General features: G+C 39.2%; 1 protein-coding gene across 2 annotated transcripts in view; it reads right to left on the bottom strand.

The window, feature by feature from the left end:
• Positions 1 to 367: 367 nt before the first annotated feature.
• ADGRL4 (adhesion G protein-coupled receptor L4) overlaps positions 368 to 19,724 on the bottom strand; it is a 97,646-nt gene continuing 78,289 nt past the window's right edge. For both annotated transcript variants that reach the window (XM_043490525.1, XM_038413656.2), the window contains 3 exons: positions 4,759 to 4,850; positions 2,915 to 3,083; positions 368 to 2,286 (listed from right to left, as the gene is read on the bottom strand). In XM_043490525.1, coding sequence (XP_043346460.1) covers positions 2,224 to 2,286; positions 2,915 to 3,083; positions 4,759 to 4,850 — 324 coding nt within the window. In that variant the 3' untranslated portion in view covers positions 368 to 2,223. The remainder of the gene's footprint in view (positions 2,287 to 2,914; positions 3,084 to 4,758; positions 4,851 to 19,724) is intronic.

Raw genomic sequence — 19,724 nt, 5'->3', positions numbered from 1 at the left:
GGTAGATGGCTAAAGGTGAGGGAAAGGCTCATTCTGGAAATAGTAATTGGAAATGAGAAACTTGTGTGGGATGGGGCATGTGTTGATAAGGTGATTGATGTGCCCAATACAATTATATTTATCCTCAATATTTAGTGAGGACAAATATATTAAGGTTCTAAGATTTAAGAATTCTAAGAGCCACATGATAGATCTTCTCTTTTGTGCATGGATCTCTCAAGGAAATTAAAGTATCAGAGTAAAGATCTGACCCATGGATTGGACAGCAGAGTTTTGCTCTAAAATATGTTCTTTAATCATAAAGTCCATTGTAATGTAAACACTTTGTGGGATATTTTCTTTCAAAGGTACTTTTTCAATCTCCCTGAGCATACTGAAGTCATTATGCAGTTAGTAGAGGTGTTTCTTTGCCCAGACAACCTTAGCACAGGTTACACATTTCTATACGAGATAACAGATGATGCGTTAATAGGTATTCCTGTGAAAACGAATATGTAAGTGATATGTATTTGTATATCCCTACAGTTTAAGGAGAATATACAGCTTGCAAAACAGATGCAGCAAAACAACTATAAAACTTATTTCTTTATTTCTTTAAATGAACTAAAAGAAACATGTTGAAAGAATCAAACAAAACAGTTCAGTTTATTAACATATTTTACATACAGGTGACCGACAGTAATTACTTCTCTCTGAAAAAAAAATGAAAAGAAGATTGCCACTTGAACTTTCAAAAGAAGATTTTGACAGAAACATACAATATGTTTAATGAGAAATGTATGGTAAGTAAAGACTTGTATGTAAGGAAAATAGATAAAAACCAAGCAAATTTGACCATTGCTAAAAAGCCTTCTTAGTTATAAATAAAATTATTAAGAGGTGTTCTTTATTTCAACAGAAAAAAGACAGTAGTAGAATTTTATAAACAGCTACATATTTACACAGCCCCCTACCAGTAATGGTACTGGGCCTGATTCTTTAAGGTGCGGGGCACTTCCTGAGAAGGCAGTGGGAACTGAGGGGTCTCTGCACCTCACAGGATCAGGCACTTAAAAGGATGACATGACAGCAGACCTTATAAGAGGACAACATTGGAAATGCTGAAGCAACATGTTTAGACTGCAATCACGCAAAACTTACACGAGTAGGCCCATTGACATCAACAGAATTATCATGGGCTTAAAGTTAAACACATGCGTAAGTGCTTGCAGTATCTGGGGCCCGGATGGAAGACTATTGCGTGTAATAAAGGAAGTAAAGGAACCTGCTATATTTACAATATATTTTACACTGAAACTAAGGCACATACCCTTGTATTTGCACTTGCATTGATTTGCCCTTGTAGCTTATGCTCCTGCATTTTAATTTGACAAATAAGGTCAGGATCCTCAAAATGGGTACCAGATGACAAACTCATAAAAACATTTCTTTTCCAAAACCTTCCCAAGTCACAATGCTGGACGTAGTAGATATCAATCTTTCAATAGTTAAATAAAATCAGCACCAAATTCTTGTGAAGATATTCACAAAAGAAATTGGACTTACAAAATGTCTAGTCCAAGTTATTTTATTAGACCAGGCCTCAGAGAAATTCCTTGCAAGTTAAAAAAAAGATTAATAATACAACTATATATTTGGAAGGAAGAAGAGAATTATATGAAACCACAAAACATTTTAAAAATCTACTTTAAATTGAACAAAAGCTTGGGCTGAAGCATCTATGAACACTTTAATGGAACCCGTAGATGATAATACACAACTTTATGTGAACAATGTCATTACCACAAAAAAAGCAACAGGCATTTTTCCACTAGCAAAGTGATTAATAAAATCTGCTGTGCCAGTTGGTTTTTTCTCTCCCTCTTTCTCTCTCATGAACTGCAGATATTTCTAATATTAGAAATAAACCCTAACATATGAAAAGTCTCTAGTGTCTTTAGGAATTCTACTCCTTTTCTCTTCTTGTTTATGATATTTGTTTTACAATAATCCAGTTTCTCTTGTGTATGTATACCAATTGTACACAGTATAGTATAAATACTGTGCATGAGTGCACATTTAAGTACAATGCCTATACTGGAGAGACATTTATTGAGTTAAGAGAGGTAACTGTTCACTAGGTCATTTCATATTTTCACAATGCTACATTTTCCAAAATAACAATAATAATGTCTCGTTTCCTCCCTTCTTCCATTGTACTGCTCATACATATCTTTCTTCCATTTACCTTAAGCAGCTGAAACAGCAAGGGACATTTTTGAACAACCTATAGTATTCTTCCTGGATCTGAAATGAAAAGATGGGATTAAATCATGACAAATTTATTAACAGATTAATAAAGCCAGTGTTCCATTTTACTTGGTTTTAAAGGTGTTCAATACTTAAAAGGTGTTTAGGTGAATAAAGGTGATTTTGGCATTAGGAAAGGACACCACAGACTACATAATCTCAGAACACAGTACTGGAATGTGAACAGTAAGCCCCAGTTCAGATCCTAATTGAAAAGAATGAAGACCAGATTTATGCAACCTTTTAAATTATTTCATAGAGTAGTTGCATTGTAATCATTTTTGACATTGAAATGCATTGTTTTTAAAACCCTAAACCTGGGAGAAATATCTGAGAAGATAAGAATTTGGGGTGAAATTCTGGCCCCATTGAAGTCAATGGCAAAAGTCCCATGGTTTTCAGTGGGGTCAGGATTACACCACTTATGCCAGAGGGCATGATCTGGTAAACACTTATACACATGAATAACTTCACATATGTGAACACCGCTCATTGACCTCAAAGAGCTAATTCAGATGCATAAAGATACTCATGTGTGTTAATGTTTGCAGGATTAGGTTCCTGATTTTGTTGCTATATATGAATATTCACATGCAACATTTCCCACAGGAAAGATGGTACTTACTTTTCTAGATAAAACACAAAGAAATATGAAGATGAACATCCCCTGAAATGCATTGAAAATTGTAAAAAGATACGCAGTGACCACTGATCCCTGGACCACATGGAGCACCCCAAAGATCCAGGTAGCTCCAAGAAGGAACAGGAGAGCAAGAGCACCCCGAGCACAAGACCTAAGCAAAAGAAAAACATTGCAATCAATGTGCTGACCTATATCATTTTCTTCCTCTAATCTCTCCTTTGAGAAATGAATGCTTCACAAAGGTCTTAGAACATTTAGCTTTTTGCGGTTACATGGTGTATACTTTAGGTTGTGCTGCAGTACTATTGCAAGAATATGCTCACAGTCATTGTAGAATAGTAAAAGGGTAAAACTGGATGGATTTAAAACACTGGCTTTCTTAATCTTCATATAAGTTTCCTCTGGTGTACTGCAGTGCTGTATGATTTGATTTTAAATCTACTGTGAGTGTAATTCCCCAAGGTAAACCATATGTCTGTTATGAAGTATTCTCCCCCCAAACCCAGGAAAAATGTACAGTATGCTGTTACGTGAGCACATATGCATGGCATCAAAGGGATCTTATGGCTTCCTCATCAGAAAATGGGGCAAGCAGTAAAACAATGCACTCTCTTTAAAAAAAAAAAGAGTTTGCTTTTATAACGCAAATAACTTCACATAGTTCCAGCTCAGAATATTGCTGCCTTAATATTCTATACATTGATTGGCTGTGATTTATTTTTGCTAACATATTGTATAGCTCCCTCGTTCCAGCAAATTACAGTATGTTGTCTTGGAAATGAAACCACTCATTACTTCCTTATTCATTCTTAGCCCAGTCATTGCAGGACTTCCTTAGAGCAGAAGACATTTTTAGCATTGTTCCTCTGAAAATGAATAATTTTCAACTTCATTAAAACCAACTCACTACATGAAGCTATGAAGGATGGGGGATAAGAGAAAGTAATCCATCAAACAATTTCTAAATTCTAACTATAAATCTTGGGCAATGCATTGAAACTGCAGGAGTGTTTCTAAGCAACACAAACAGTAAGTTGTTTTCAATGTTCCCTGTAGTACACTTCAGCTTTTCCTGCACAAATGGTTTTCAAGGTCCCTATAAATCAGCTTTAAAGAGAGAGAGTTGATGGAAAAATCATAGCAGCATGCAAAGTAAAAATCCTGGGGAAGGAAAAAGAAAAGAAAGAAACACTGAGCCTCATTGTACAATTTCTTCATAGATAATGTGACTCACTGAGAACTTGCAAAAAGAAAAGGATTACTTGTGGCAGTCTCTAAGGTGCCACAAGTACTCCTTTTCTTTTTGCGAATACAGACTAACACGGCTGCTACTCTGAAAACTGAGAACTTGGTTTCTTCATATATTTATTATATGTCTCTTTACTCAGGGAGAAATCTTTCAGTTCTGATTCAGGCATAATTCATGAAATCAGTTTTTGCCTGAGTAGGGGCTGCAAGATCTGGTGCTTCAAATGGAGGGGAAAATTAGGCCTTTAAACCTTACCACCAGGTTAGGTTACTTTAACCTGTTCTTTATAAAGGGCCAGATTCTGATACTCATTTTGTGTAGAGCTTGTTTACTCTGCAAGCTGTCCCATTCATGTCAGTGGGACTATTTGAGACACATACATGTCAATGTGAGCAAAAGGATGGCAGAATGTAGCCCAAAATAAATTTAATGTGATAACAGAGAATTAGTTTTCTTTCTACAAACCATTAAAAGAATCCTTGAGCAGGAAAATTCATTATTTTTGGAATGATCACTTTAATTTCTGATTGTATTTAAAGTTATACAAAGTATAATTTGTGTTAAAAGAGAAACTTACCTTATATTTTCATAACAGCTAACTTCGGGTTTTAACATTGCAGTGTGTTGAAATACTTTGTAAATAATCACCCCAAAAGCCAGCAAATTAACCTGAGGGAAAAATGCTTTTGTTTTTAGTTCAGACTGATGTGCAATATCACTTGTATTTTTAAATAAAACAAATCAGATAAAGATTTCTGTGTACATGTACTCTAAAGAATCTGTTGTTGGGGGCAAAAACCCCTCTCTCTGATCCACTTATATTAAAAACAAAATTATGAACCCTGTAATAAACAATGATCAAACTGTAACTCTATCTCACCTAAACAGTATCACTGACTGTAGCCTGCAAATGTTTTTATTGATTTCATTGAGAAATCTCTTAGATTTCCTGCTCAAATTTTTTTCCTCTGTGGGTGTGTATATATATATAAAAATAAAATCCTACAGATTTATCATTATACTCTATATTGATAAAATGTATGTTTTTTGTTGACAAATAATATTAATGGCATCATATAATCTGAGGTCTTTAGGGTGTGTAAACTTTCAAGCAGAGTAAAAAACAGAGGTTTACACAAAAAATTTCAAAAATAACTTTGGTTGAAGGGTTCCTTGCTGGGTATTATGTGTTATATTTATGTTTGTTTGACTGGGGAATAATTTTTTTAGTGATTTTTTTGGACCTGTTTTATGATTATCATGCTTTATTTGTGGTTGAAACAGAAAAAAAACTAAAAAAGAGGTTTTGCAAATGATGCTCAATTTGCTTGCTTGGCTAAGCTTCAATGAGCTTTTATGTTTAAGTTTCTACTACATTTCTTTTCCAAGATATATAGGTTTGCGGTCTTTCTTTTTTAAATTTCTTATTTTGGTTTGAAGCATTTAACATCAGCATCTATTAAAAATGTTAATAAATTAAGCAAGTTTCAGCTGGATGTTTTCCAGATTCTATTTGTAGATGCTTGTGGGTTATAGCTGTAGACTGAATAGAATTAATACCTCCCTCACTTGTTTCTCCAGAATGATGTGTATTATTTCTCCCCTTCTCTTCCTTTAAAAAAAAACATTATAAAAGTGCAGCATCACTATTAAAATATCAGTTTAATTTTCTAACATTTGCTGTGTATGGTCTCAGAACATTGTTGATTATTTTGGTGGGGGTGTGTGTTATTAAGTATGTTGTTAAATGCAGGCTCTGCTTTAATTAGCCTGCTTTAATACAGAAATAATGTATTTACAATTTGATAAGACAGGAGAGAGAGCTGATTAGTAGTTTAGGGAATTAATTCTTCATTGAATACCTTGCACTTGCATAGATCATGAGAGATTTTCTGAAGCTACTTACATTTAAAATTGTAATCTATAATATCTCCCAACTCAGCAGTTTTTCAAAGTTAATTATAAGTAAGTCAGTAGTTGTGATAATTATACGCAGGGTTACTTTTTATCATATATTTTCTGGTGAATAATAGATCAAGTAACTTGGTATATACCGTGTAGTTTGCATAGCCAATCTAATGTATTTCTTAAAATACTCTCTAAAAAGGTAAAATGTGATCCAAATACCATACACAGAGAGAATACTCACTGTAATTTCTCTATAAAGTGACCTAAGATTGGAGACCTTTGAGCCATGATACAAAGCATGTGGCCTAGTTTCTATTCTATTGGCCTGTTACAAAACCCACCAATGCCAAATGAGAGCCTTTTCCATTGACTTCAGTGGGCTGTGTAGCAAGGCCTATGGGCCAAATCCTATTATTCCTTGCCCATAGACAAAAATGTCCTGAAAGGTGAGAATGGGGCAGCCCACAGGGAGTAACTGGGAAAGGTGTGTGTTGGTGAGGGAAGATTCCATTTCCCTGAATCCCAATGGGATTCCCCTACACAGATCATTGATTCTGTCTATTGAGCAAGGTACTAGGATTTGGCCCTCTGTACTAATGTAATAACCATTAATTCTAATAATTTGATTAATCAATTAATTATAACGGGAATAAACTGTATGTATCAAGGGGATGGGTGAGGTTAACGTTGGCTTCATTGGAGTCTGCCGTCAGAACACAGTTATTGTCTCAAATAGCCTCATAGGAGGTTGTGTTACAGGGTAATGACAGTGAGCTTTACTTCTGAAATACAGGGTATTTTGCAAGAGGTATTAAAATCCTAAGTAGGTTTTTACCCCATGTTCTAACATTTCCAAGCACTCGGTATATAAAAAATAATAAACCAAAAACATTTGCAGTGTGTATAATAGAGTGAGAATGCTCAAAACACTGACTTGTATGCAAATTTTCCAAACCCTAGCAAGAAACTTCTTGGACTGCAGCTTTCCCTGTTAGATGACTCAAGAGTAGGTGATAACAAAATATTTGCAATTGCCACCAACGAGCCACATTTTTCCAAGTAAGGAAGGAAGTTACAGTATGCCTTGTTATAAAGTTTGTTTTCAATATAACAAAGGCTGAACGGCATGAGAAATTGATGCGTGCCCTGACGGGGGTTCTGTGAAGTATGTATTTGTTTTTGGTCTGCTGTTCTAACACTATATGATCTAATGGGGGAAAGGGAACTGTAATGTCCCCTAGAGACAAATCAGGTCTGGAAACTGCATTCTCCTGCAAAAACAGGGGAAACTGCAACATACACTCATAAAAATCAGGTGCTGCTGGGCAAGTGGCAAACTGAATTCTTATTATTCCACTTTCCTCCCTTAACATCAGGCACACAAATTAAAAGCTTCTGACAAATTAAAGGCCCAAGCCTTCAAGGCGCTGAGCATCCCCTACTCCCAGTGATTTCAATGGGAACTGAAGGTGCTCAGCAACTTGGAGGATTGGGTGCTTTGCAAGTACAGTTTTTGAAATTACTCTGACTTTTCAGAAGTGGCCTATGAAGTTCAATCACATAAATGGTTGGCCAAAGAAGATAGAGCAGTGGTTCTCAAACTTTTGTACTGGTGACCCCTTTCACATAGCAAGTCTCTGAGGGTGACCCCCCTTATAAATTAAAACCCCTTTTTAATATATTTAACACCATTATAAATGCTGGAGGTGAAGCGGGGTTTGGGGTGGAGGCTGGCAGCTCGCAACCCCGAATGTAATAACCTTGCAATCCCCTGAGGGGTTCTGACCCCCAGTTTGAGAACCCCTGAGAAAGAGAAACTGCCCCTACCATATCATCTATAGCATGTTACCTGTTTCTAAATGCATTTACAAAAACATATTTAGCCAGACCTATCTTACCTTCTAGTAGCATTTATGTGCATTGATATATTTGGGGTTCTATAGCTTTGTATGTGAACAACAAAAAAAGTGAAGGCATGTGTAAATGAAAAGCCATTGAAAAAGGAAAATTAGCTGTAATGTATGTTATAGAGGGAGACAACTATGTATATGAACCAATTTAATCCCAGATTCCTCCAGCGAGAGTCAGAAATCCAAATGACATGCTGGAATGCTGGCTTTTACGTTAGGATCCATGATGGATCAGAAAGATATCAGACAGCTCCATATTGGGTACACAACTAAGGAAACTCAAGGAGCATAAATTATTTCATCTTTTGTTGGCACCTTCCTGGCATTAGACAGCTGGCTTTAAATGCATTTTGTTGTCATACAGTAATAGAAGTGCTATATTTTGTTTTTTTCCAAACACACCCTTCTTTGTAGGATACTCCATATGCAGGACAGGAGGTGTCAGAAATCTGAGATAAAATCCTGGCCCCAATGGCAAAACTCCCATTGACTTTAGTGGTGCCAGGATTTTACCTAAGTGTTTTCTGGAGGAATAGTGGAGTATCAAAAGATTTACAAGTAAGAATGGACACTACTCTGAGCTCCATCAGATGCATAACTCACTCTGCAGTTTAAAGATGGCCCTCATACATGTATGTCATGGTCTGGATGATGCCGTCCTGGAGAAAAACTCATAGGATTAAAAAATATGCAAATTCCAAGAAACCCACAGAGGTCTCATCTAATCAGCTTGTCATGAGATGGGGTTTGTTTGCCAGTGGAATCAACAAAGGTATGCCCTTCCAACCACAGTTATTCCATGATCCATGGAGAAAAAAATCTGTTTGAAGTGGTTGTACTCTACTTGCTTGTCTACCTCAGCCCTGAGTTAGGATAGCTCCCTCAGAAGCCTGGGTGTCATTGCTTCCCTGCCTCTGCTCTCCTACCCTTCCATTGACAGCATGGAGTTGGACTCTGAAGTTTTCTGGGAACTGGTGATATAGGGAGACAGTCCAACCACAGTGGTGTGTGGTGCTCTTGGATCTGGGTACAGCAAACATACCACTGCTAGGACTCAGAAAAGTACTGAAAAATAGCATTATGTTATTGTCTAAGCAAATTACAAACTTCCTTGTTGATCTCTAACTGTATGTTGCAAATTGTGTAATCATATAAAGATGATCACAAAGGTTTTAAAATGCTAAATGCTCCAAGCTGTTGGAGTCCTGTTAATAGCATATTGCATAGCAACTGCTAAGTTTTAAAATGATCTTTAATTCCACTGTTAAAATGTTAAAAATGGAGTATTTTATAATGGCAGAATAACATGTTATATCCTGGAGTAAATATTATGTTTCTGGTTTGCATTATATGTAACACTTCTGTATTTAGCATTAAATGCTAATTATTTTTTGTTGAGTGCTGAATGTTACAATGTATAAAATGTATTAAAGCATGCAAAATAACTGACTGATTCTGCTATCCACTATCTACTTATGCTGAGTAGCAGCTTACTCCATACGTAGCCCTTACTAAATCACTCTGACTACTTGAGGAGAAAGGGTACTACTCAATGTGAGTAAGGGTGACAGAACTGAGAGCTTACTGAGCAAGGAGATTTGCCATCATTTTGCCCCATCAGTGTTACAGCTTTCAGATTTTGCAACTAAGAGAATACTTATTTTTTCTAATGTACAGAACGTGTGGCACAAGAGCAACTGATTGCACAAATATATACAGCGGGTTTCTGCCAGATGCTTTGTTATAAGGAAGAGCATCAGAATAACTGTTAAAATGAAATTGCCAAGGACTATCTAAACTTAACACTTTATAAACAAACAGAGCAGTAATAGTTTAATTTGAAGCTAAGCTTTTTGAGGCTATTTCAAGTACAAATGTATTTACCAAAGAGAAAGGGAATGTGTACTTTCATAAATGCTATTCTGGTCTAAGAACACTGAAGACACTGTTTAGTTTTTCACAAGATATTAAAGTCCTTTGAGTTCCAGACTCTAAGGCTCTCCATCATTACAAAGCAGAGCTAGTACAATAAAGAAGGAGCTAATTCTAAAGATTCAGACGTACTCGTTCTGATTCAGTCTGAGCACTCCACATTCAAACTTCAAAAATGAAGCCCCCAAATCATTCTTTTTTCCTTTCTCGGTCTCTGTCTCAATAATTGATGAAACCATCTATATACTGATGTCAGATCTCACAAAAAAGAATGAGAACATTTCTCCTGCTGCTCTCTTAGACATATACTTGAATTTTTTACATACATCAGATTGCATTTGGCTCCTTCAAACAATGTCTGATGTTCAGCACAGTTGTATCTGTATCATTCCCTTCAATGACCCTTATTATCAGTGATGGAATTAACGAGTCTGTGATGGTCTGAATTCTGCCATGAAGCAAGAGAGAGAGAGATCTGTCTGGGTACCTGACTAATGGATGGGTAAAACAACAGTTAATGGGACATTATTTCTGAAAGGGTAGAATGGAGTTAAGGTGCTAACAATATAACAGTTCAAGCTTCAAATTGAAAATGTATGCCATCTTAATTGCATAAAATTGCACACAAGTTGGCAGTCAAACAGTCTGGGTTTTGTTTCCTGTCTGATTTCTCTCATTATCATCTCCCAAATGACTACAACTTCTTAAATGCTTTACTTATACAATAGTAACCTTACACAGCAGTGGAAAATGTAGGGGAAAAATAAGAATTTGTTTAGAATAAAGGAAAGGTCTGCAGTGGTACATGCTAGATTTTGTGACTCTAATTATCTAAGTAACTTCACTTATTTAAAAGTATGAATATGTGCTGGTTGAGTTCATTTCAGACCCTGTCTCAATAATTATGACATCTTCTCATAAAGTTTTGTCACTATGAATATTTCATAATCTTTTTTAAACACCTTAAGCTGTGGATTTAGCAATTTGATAAGTGAGTAGTTGTCAACATTTCTGAGAACCCTTTTAGGGAGGCCTCAATAAATAAATAAGTGGTTTTCTGCATTTCTCATGGGAGTGCATAGCTTCTGTTCTCTGAATCACTCTAGATTCAATGCAGTGTGTCAGTGAATTGCAGGGGGCTAGATCCACAAAAAGGACTTTCAGTATTGCCCTGCCTAATGCTTAGGGGCCCTTCTGCCTAGTGGAATCTTCAGCACTGAGTTAGGCATCCAGGCTCCCTATATGATACATGGGAAGAGTTAGACACCTAAGAATGGGATCCACAAAAGCCAGTAAGCTGAGCAGGGAACCACTTAAGCTAGCTAATAGGAAATGCTGAGGAGGGGAGTATGGCCTAACACCTGCCCTTCAAAGGTAGTGAGGCACATCTTTCCAAATAGGATTCACAGCCAGGAACCCCCTCCTGGAATTAAGTGCTGATGCCAGGTCAGTCCTTCCACAAAGGAAATGAGGATATTGACATGGTGGTGGTGCTGAAGTCCCTGCTCTGAGTCAGACAGCATGAAGATTTGGGTCTCCCATGCAGGTGTCCTGATCATTGGACTACCACCACCTTCTTCCCTTTGGTTTTGAGTAAGGTCCATTCTAGGAGGCTCTGAAAGCACTTACTGGATGGGGTCCCACAGGTGACATAGGCAGAGAACACCTAGTTTGAGAATTCCATTGAGGCTTAGATACTGATTTAGGTAGCTTTGCACACGCTACGAGCAGAAATTTAGACAAATTTGGAATTTAGGTGCCTAAAGGATTTGATGCCAGCTGTGTGGAGTTTTGAGGATCTAAATTTTGGATATAGGTGCCTAATGAGGCAGTTAGGCTCCTAAATTTCTTTGCAGCTCTAGCCTTGATTTACTAGTTAATTCTGAAATAGCTTTCTTCAATGATGATCCTGCAGCCAAGGGTGGACTTCTATGCCAGAGCTCCACTGACATCCATGGGACTCCATTTGGGTATAAAGGTGGCCTGCTTGTATTCTGTTGTAGGACTGTGGCCTATATTGGTCAGTATATGAGAGAAACTAAGAGTTCTGATAGGTATATATGAATAAACTATTTATTAGATTGAATCTGCCCCCTTTTCTGCAAAGAACCCTTGACCCTTTGGGCCAAGTCTTAGGCACTTCTTAAGTCCACACACTCCTTCATCAGTGCAAAGGGATTTAAAGCTGCCTTAAAACAGTGCCTGAAGATTTCCCTTGCACAAGGGCATCTTTAACTGGTGTAGAGCTGGCTACACGGGTCAGTCTTGCTCCAGGCCCCCAGGCATGGTGGGCATTTGGGGGTGTGCAGGCTGCTGGGAGGGAGAGTGCCAGCTGTGGGGTAGAGTGAACAGCAGCATGACACCTGGGGATACTCGAGTCAATTGGCAGCCTACAAATACAGGGTGTGTGTGTGAATACATAGCAGACAGTCTCCTCCTTCCCACAGGTGCACAGAGTGCTGCTATGATGCACAGGGAATCTGTTTTTTTTTTTAAACTGGATTTGTTCATTATTGATGTATTATTTATCAAACACATTTTGACATATGGATTGCTCAGCAGCTATTTGTTATGACGTGTTCCCTGAATATTCACTATTTCAGCTGTGTGACTGGTCACCTAAATCACATGGTATTGTTTCCGATCCCAGGTTGGATGACTCAAATTCAAGGAGCTTTCAGGGGATGGCCATGTGACACTGCCAATGAGAATACTCCTATGAATCTGTGGTCATGGGAGTATTTGTAACATTTTTTCTGCAATCATTTTTGTGAATAAAATTTCCCTCCTGAGAATGTTTGTGAAAGATTAATTGAAGTAGTAGTGTGGAAGCAAATTCCCATTTGAATAAATACTTATGCTCATGAATATTTTTCCATAGAATTCACCCATTGATGTTGGTGTCAGAGAGATGATCACAGCTCATCATTAGGGACATCACTCTTCTCCGTAGATTGTCTGAAGCAAACCCACACATTCCTTTTAATGAGCACTTTAAAGAGAGACAAAGTAAAGTAGCTCCAATAGCATTTTAAGGGATAGAAAAGTAAGACGAGAAGTCATCCAAATGTCAGTGGCTTCAGTGAAAAGCTCCAGTTTGGGGGGTGGGGCCAAGGATTCAGAATGTGGGAGGGAGCTGCGGGTTGAGGCAGTGGGTTGGGGTGCAGGAGGGGGTATGGTCTCTGGGCTGGGGCCAGGGATGAGGAGCTTGTGGTGCAAGAGGCAGCTCAGGGATGGGGCACGGTCTTACCTTGGGTGGCTCCTGGTCAGTGGCGTAGCGGGGTTAAGGCAGACTCCCTGCCTGTCCTGGCACTGCGCTGCACCCCAGAAGTGGCCACCAGGTCCGGCTCCTGGGCAGGGTGGGGGAGAGGGGCGGGAGGCTCTGTGTGCTGCTCTCGCCCACAGGCACCGCCCCTCCGGCTCCCATTGGCCAGCATTCCTGGCCAATGGAAGTGCGGAGTCAGTGCTTGGGGCAGTGGCAATGTGTGGAGCCCTGTGGCCCCTGCCATCTAGGAGCCGGACCTGCTGGCTGTTTCTGGGATGCAGTGCCATGCCAGGACAGGTAGGGACTAGCCTGTCTTAGACCCGCAGCACCACCAACCAGACTTTTAACAGCTCGGTTGGCGGTGCTGACCGGAGCCACCGGGGTCCTTTTTAAACTTGGCATTCCAGGAGAAAAACAGACACCTGGCAACGCTAGTGGGATGATGTTATGTAGTCTGCAAGGGTAGCTTGCACCTGACCTGCATTCCTCTCCTCTCTTTCCTTGGTTGTTTTTCCACCACTTTTACTTTGGTGAGTGGAATATTCTTCCAGTTACCATGTGTGAGCATGGGCCTGGAGAAAGTGGCAGTGGGCCCTCCACATGCTGGCAGAAACTAAAAAGGGGCTGCCAGTGGGAGTTGGGGCCTTTCTTATACCACTGCTAACAACTTGAAAGTGCTCTGCACCCACCAGCCTATGGGGTTGCCTGAGAAAGAACCTTTTAACTCTGATACGCAAAGTTGAAGATTGGGCTTTGTATGGCAATTGCTTCCATGGCAGAGCTCATTTGGATTGATCCTCCCTCACATGCTCCATCCAGGGTGAAGCTGGTCACCATATTTGGGGCTGGTAAACATTTTTTTTACCTGTGACACCACCATCCCCTCCCTCTGGATCATCCAGCTATCAGAGTTTGATGTTCTCAATGTAACAACTTAATAGGAGCACATTCCCTTATGGTGGAAATTTGTGGCCTGGCCTCTTGCTCCAAATTTTCAGCTTGGAAAAGAGGCGACCAAGGGGGGATATGATAGAGGTCTATAAAGTCATGAGTGGTATTGAGAAAGTAAATAAGGAAGAACAAGGGACCACCAAATGAAATTAATAGAAATTAATAGCAGGTTTAAAACAAACACAAGAAAGTATTTTTTCAGGCAATGCACTGTCAACCTCTGGAACTCCTTGCCAGAGGGTGTTGTGAAGGCCAGTACTATAATGGGGTTCAAAAGGGAGCGAGATAGATTCATGGAAGATAGGTCCATCAATGATTATTAGCCAGGATGGGCAGAAATGGTGTCCCTAGCCTCTTTTTGCCAGAAGCTGGGATTGGGTGACAGGGCATGGATCACTTGATGATAACCTGTCTGTTCATTCCCTTTGGGGTACCTGCCATTGGCCACTGTCAGAGGACAGGATACTGGGCATAATGGACCTTTGGTTTGACCCAGTATGGCCATTCTTATGTTTTTATGTAAATTATTTGCAGGTGCTTGGGAACAGGTGTATTAAGGATGATTTGGGGAAGACATGCATGAAGGGTTGGGTCTTCTTCTCATGCACAAATACCAGGGACTCAATGAGAAAACAGTTACCCCTCCAACACTGGTAAGATTAGGGAGCTATAATTTGGAGGCTGCATCTGATTGGTGTCCATGGCACAAGGTAGGTGTCCTCAGGTTTTGTGATTATTTAACACAGCAGGGTTTATGGATTGCTGAACAACATTACTGTCTGAACTACTGTATTTCAATCAGGATTGCAGCCTTGATCTTTAAATCAATTACCAATTTTTTCCACTTCATCCAAAGAAATGGAGTAGTGGAACATTTTTCTGAAAGGTGAAAAGGTGACTATTAAGACTTACTTTTCTGGAGAATAATAAAACTATAGAAAGTCCTTGAAAGAAATTAATTGCCACTAAAAGGCAGACTTAATAACCAGAGTAGATATAAAACAAGTGGTTAAAATGGCTTATAGTTTCTGGAAGATGCTCTGTAAACACTAGAGACCAAACAATACACATCTGTGTAAGAAATGTAAATCGGTATCTACCACAATGTATTAACCTCCAGGAAAGCTTAAACTCTAAGGAGCATAAATACTAGCTGAAAAGTGTGAGCTGGTGGTAAAGTTTATTATGGCAGGTGCTGGAGGTCAAGGAACCTTTTAAATAACTTATTGTAGGCTATCAAGAATACTGGCCATGAACGTCACAGTTAGAACAGAAATAATAATATCAAAATCTGAAGAGACAATGAGTCTGATTCACCATCCCATTAGTTCAGTTGTTGTTGTTTTTTAAACAACGCTGCACTGATTTCAGAGGAGTTGCACTGTAAAACTGGAGAGGCAGAGTGGTAAATCTGCCTGATATCTGAGGGCTGAGAAATATTTTTTCTGCTGAGCGTATTTTTTCTGCTTTTCATGTTTTCAACATGAAAGATGTGATCAATCAAAACAATCCAGATTAAAGCATTAAGTATGGGAAAGTTGCTAGTACATGGGAAACAGTGCAGTAATAGATTTGTCTAGAACCTCTTTTTCATTGATTACAGCAATATTACTAATTCTGAATAAGCCTCAAACGCACCGAACTAGTATGAAACCTGTTGAATTCTTTTTGATGAATGCAGCATTCAGTTCATTTGACCATTTTTGTTGAATAAATAATTTGACCAATAACAGCAAAATTCATCAAATAAATTATCTGATGCATATATTTTTTTAAGTAATTGACCAGCTCTAATGAATATGAAGGCAGTCCCTTAATGAAAAGCATTAATCTACTGGTAGCCTGCTTTCGTCATTCACATGTCACTCTTCTGAATTGTGCAACTGCAATCTGTATATTTTATTCATTTACCCATTCATTTATACCCATGAAGTTCAAAATCCTATGGTTAATCAATCACTGCAATTATTAGAATATTTCTTTTGTACAATGTATGATTCACACATACTATGGTATGTAACCTATTGCTTTTCAGCCTCTGTAACAGATAACTGGCGGATAGCAAAAGTAATGCTGATTTTTGAAAAAAAAAAACACAGAGACGATCCTGGTGGTTATAGATCATTAAAGCTAACTTCAGTTCCAGGCAAACTGGTTGAAGCTATAATAATAGAACAAGGAGTAATGGTCTCAAGTTGCAGTGGGGAAGGTTTAGGTTGGATATTAGCAAAAAAAAATTCACTAGGAGGGTGGTGAAGTACTGGAATGCGTTACCTGGGGAGGTGGTGGAATCTTCTTCTTTTGAGGTTTTTAAGGTCAGGCTTGACAAAGCTGTGGCTGGGATGAGTTAGTTGGGGATCAGTCCTGCTTTGAGCAGGGGGTTGGATTAGATGACCTCCTGAGGTCCCTTCCAACCCTGATATTCTATGATTCTAAAGAACAGAATTATAAGACACATAAACAAACATGATAAGTTGGGGAAGAATCACCACAGCTTTTGTAAAGGGAAGTCATGCCTCTCCAATCTATTAGAAATCTTTGTAGGAGGTCAACAAACATGTGGACAAGAGTGATCACATAGACATAGTGTCCTTGCACTATCAGACACTCTTTGACAAGGTCCCTCACCAAAGGCTTTTAAGCAAAGTAAGCAGTCATAGGATAAGAGGGAAGGTCCTCTCATGGATTGGTAACAGGTTAAAAGATAGGAAACAAAGTGTAGGAATAAATGGTCAATTATCACAATGGAAAGAGGTAAACAGGGATGGGGAGGGTCCCCCCAAGGATCTGTACTGAGATCTATGCTGTTCAACATATTCATAAATGATTTAGGAAAAGGGGGCAAACAGTGTGAAAATCTTCAGATGATATAAAATCACTCAAGATAGTCCAAAGCTGACTGCAAAGAGTTACAAAGGGACCTAACTAGACTGGGTGACAAAATGGCAGATGAAATTCAATATTAATAAGTGCAAAATAATGCACATTGGGAAAAATAATTCCAAGTATACATACAAAATAATGGGGGTCTAAATTAGCTATTATCACTCAAAAAAGATATGGTGGCTTCATTGTGGATAATTCTCTGAAAACATCTGCTCAATGTGCAGCAGCAGTCAAAAAAGCGAACAGAACATGAACCATTAAGAAAGGGATAGATAACAAGACAGAAAATATCATAATGCCAAATACAAATCATAGAATATTAGGGTTGGAAGGGACCTCAGGAGGTCATCTAGTCCAACCCCTTGTTCAAAGCAGGACCAACACCAACTAAATAATCCCAGCCAGGGCTTTGTCAAGTCTGACCTTAAAAACTTCAAAGGAAGGAGATTCCACTACCTCCCTAGGTAATGCATTTCAGTGCTTCACCACCCTCCTAGTGAAAAAGATTTTCCTAATATCCAAGCTAAACCTCCCCCACTGCAACTTGAGACCATTACTCCTCGTTCTGTCATCTGCTACCACTGAGAATAGTCTAGATCCATCCTCTTTGGAACCCCCTTTCAGGTAGTTGAAAGCAGCTATCAAATCCCCCCTCATTCTTCTCTTCAGCAGACTAAACAATCCCAGTTCCCTCAGCCTCTCCTCATAAGTCATGTGTTCCAGTCCCCTAATCATTTTTGTTGCCCTTCGCTGGATGCTTTCCAATTTTTTCACATCCTTCTTGTAGAGTGGGGCCCAAAACTGGACACAGTACTCCAGATGAGGCCTCACCAATCTCGAATAGAAGGGAATGATCATGTCCCTCGATCTGCTGGCAATGCCTCTACTTATACATCCCAAAATGCCATTGGCCTTCTTGGCAACAAGGGCACACTGTTAACTCATATCCAGCTTCTCATCCACTGTAACCCCTAGGTCCTTTTCTGCAGAACTGCTGCCTAGCCATTCGGTCCCTAATCTGTAGCGGTGCATGGGTTTCTTCCATCCTATGTGCAGGACTCTGCACTTGTCCTTGCTGAACCTCATCAGATTTCTTTTGGCCCTGTCATAAATATAAAGGGAAGGGTAAACACCTTTAAAATCCCTCCTGGTCAGAGGAAAAACCCTTTCACCTGTAAAGGGTTAAGAAGCTAGGATAACCTCGCTGGCACCTGATCAAAATGACCAGTGAGGAGACAAGATACTTTCAAAACCTGGAGGGGGGGGAGAAACAAAGGCTCTCTCTCTGTCTGTGTGATGCTTTTGATGGGGACAGAACAGGAATGAAGTCTTAGAACTTAGTAAGTAATCTAGCTAGATATGCGTTAGATTCCTTTAAATGGCTGAGAAAATAAACTGTGCTGAATGGAATGTAGCTTCCTGTTTGTGTGTCTTTTTGTAACTTAAGGTTTTGCCTAGGGGGATTCTCTATGTTTTGAATCTGATTACCCTGTAAGGTATTTACCATCCTGATTTTACAGAGGTGATTCTTTTTACTTTTTCTTCTATTAAAATTCTTCTTTTAAGAATCTGAATGCTTTTTTATTTTTCTTAAGATCCAAGGGTTTGGATCTGTGTTCACCTATGCAAATTGGTAAGGATTTTTATCAAACCTTCCCCAGGAAAGGGGGTGTAAGGTTTGGGAGGATTTTGGGGGGAAAGATGTTTCCAAATGGGCTCTTTCCCAATTATATAACTGTTAGACATTTGATGGTGGCAGTGATAAAGTCCAAGGGCAAATAGTTTGTACCTTAGGAAAGTTTAACCTAAGCTGGTAAAAGTAAGCTTAGGAGGTTTTCATGCAGGTCCCCACATCTGTACCCTAGAGTTCAGAGTGGGGAAGGAATCTTGACAGGCCCAATCCTCTAATTTGTCTAGGTCCCTCTGTATCCTATACCTACCCTCCAGCATATTTACCTCTCTTCCCAGTTTAGTGTCATCTGCAAACTTGCTGAGGGTGCAATTCGCGCCATCCTCCAGATCATTAATGAAGATATTGAACAAAACCGGCCCCAGGACTGACCCTTGGGGCACTCCACTTGATACTGACTGCCAACTAGACATGGAGGCATTGATCACTACCTGTTGAGCCTGACAATCTAGCCAGCTTTCTATCCATCTTATAGTCCATTCATCCAGCCCATACTTCTTTAACTTGCTGGCAAGAATATTGTGGGAGACCATATCAAAAACTTTGCTAAAGTCAAGGAATAACATGTCCACTGCTTTCCCCTCATCCACAGAGCCAGTTATCCGGTCATAGAAGACAGTTAGATTAGTGAGGCATGACTTTCCCTTGGTGAATCCATGCTGACTGTTCCTGATCACTTTCCTCTCGTCTAAGTGCTTCAGAATTGATTCCTTGAGGACCTGCTTCATGATTTTTCCAGGGACTGAGGTGAGGCTGACTGGCCTGTAGTTCTCCGGATTCTCCTTCTTCCCTTTTTTAAAGATGGGCACTACATTAGCCTTTTTCCAGTCGTCTGGACTTCCGCAGATCGCCATGAGTTTTCAAAGATAATGGCCAACGGCTCTGCAATCACATCCGCCAACTCCTTTAGCACTCTTGGATGCAGCTCATCCAGACTCATGGACTTGTGCTCATCCAGCTTTTCTAAATAGTCCCAAACCACTTCTTTCTCCACAGAGGGC

This window comes from Dermochelys coriacea, chromosome 8 (assembly GCF_009764565.3).
Source record: "Dermochelys coriacea isolate rDerCor1 chromosome 8, rDerCor1.pri.v4, whole genome shotgun sequence".
NCBI classification, from domain to species: Eukaryota; Metazoa; Chordata; order Testudines; family Dermochelyidae; genus Dermochelys; species Dermochelys coriacea.
The sequence above is the reverse complement of the archived record's forward strand: the minus strand, read 5'-3'. Positions and strand labels throughout refer to the sequence as shown.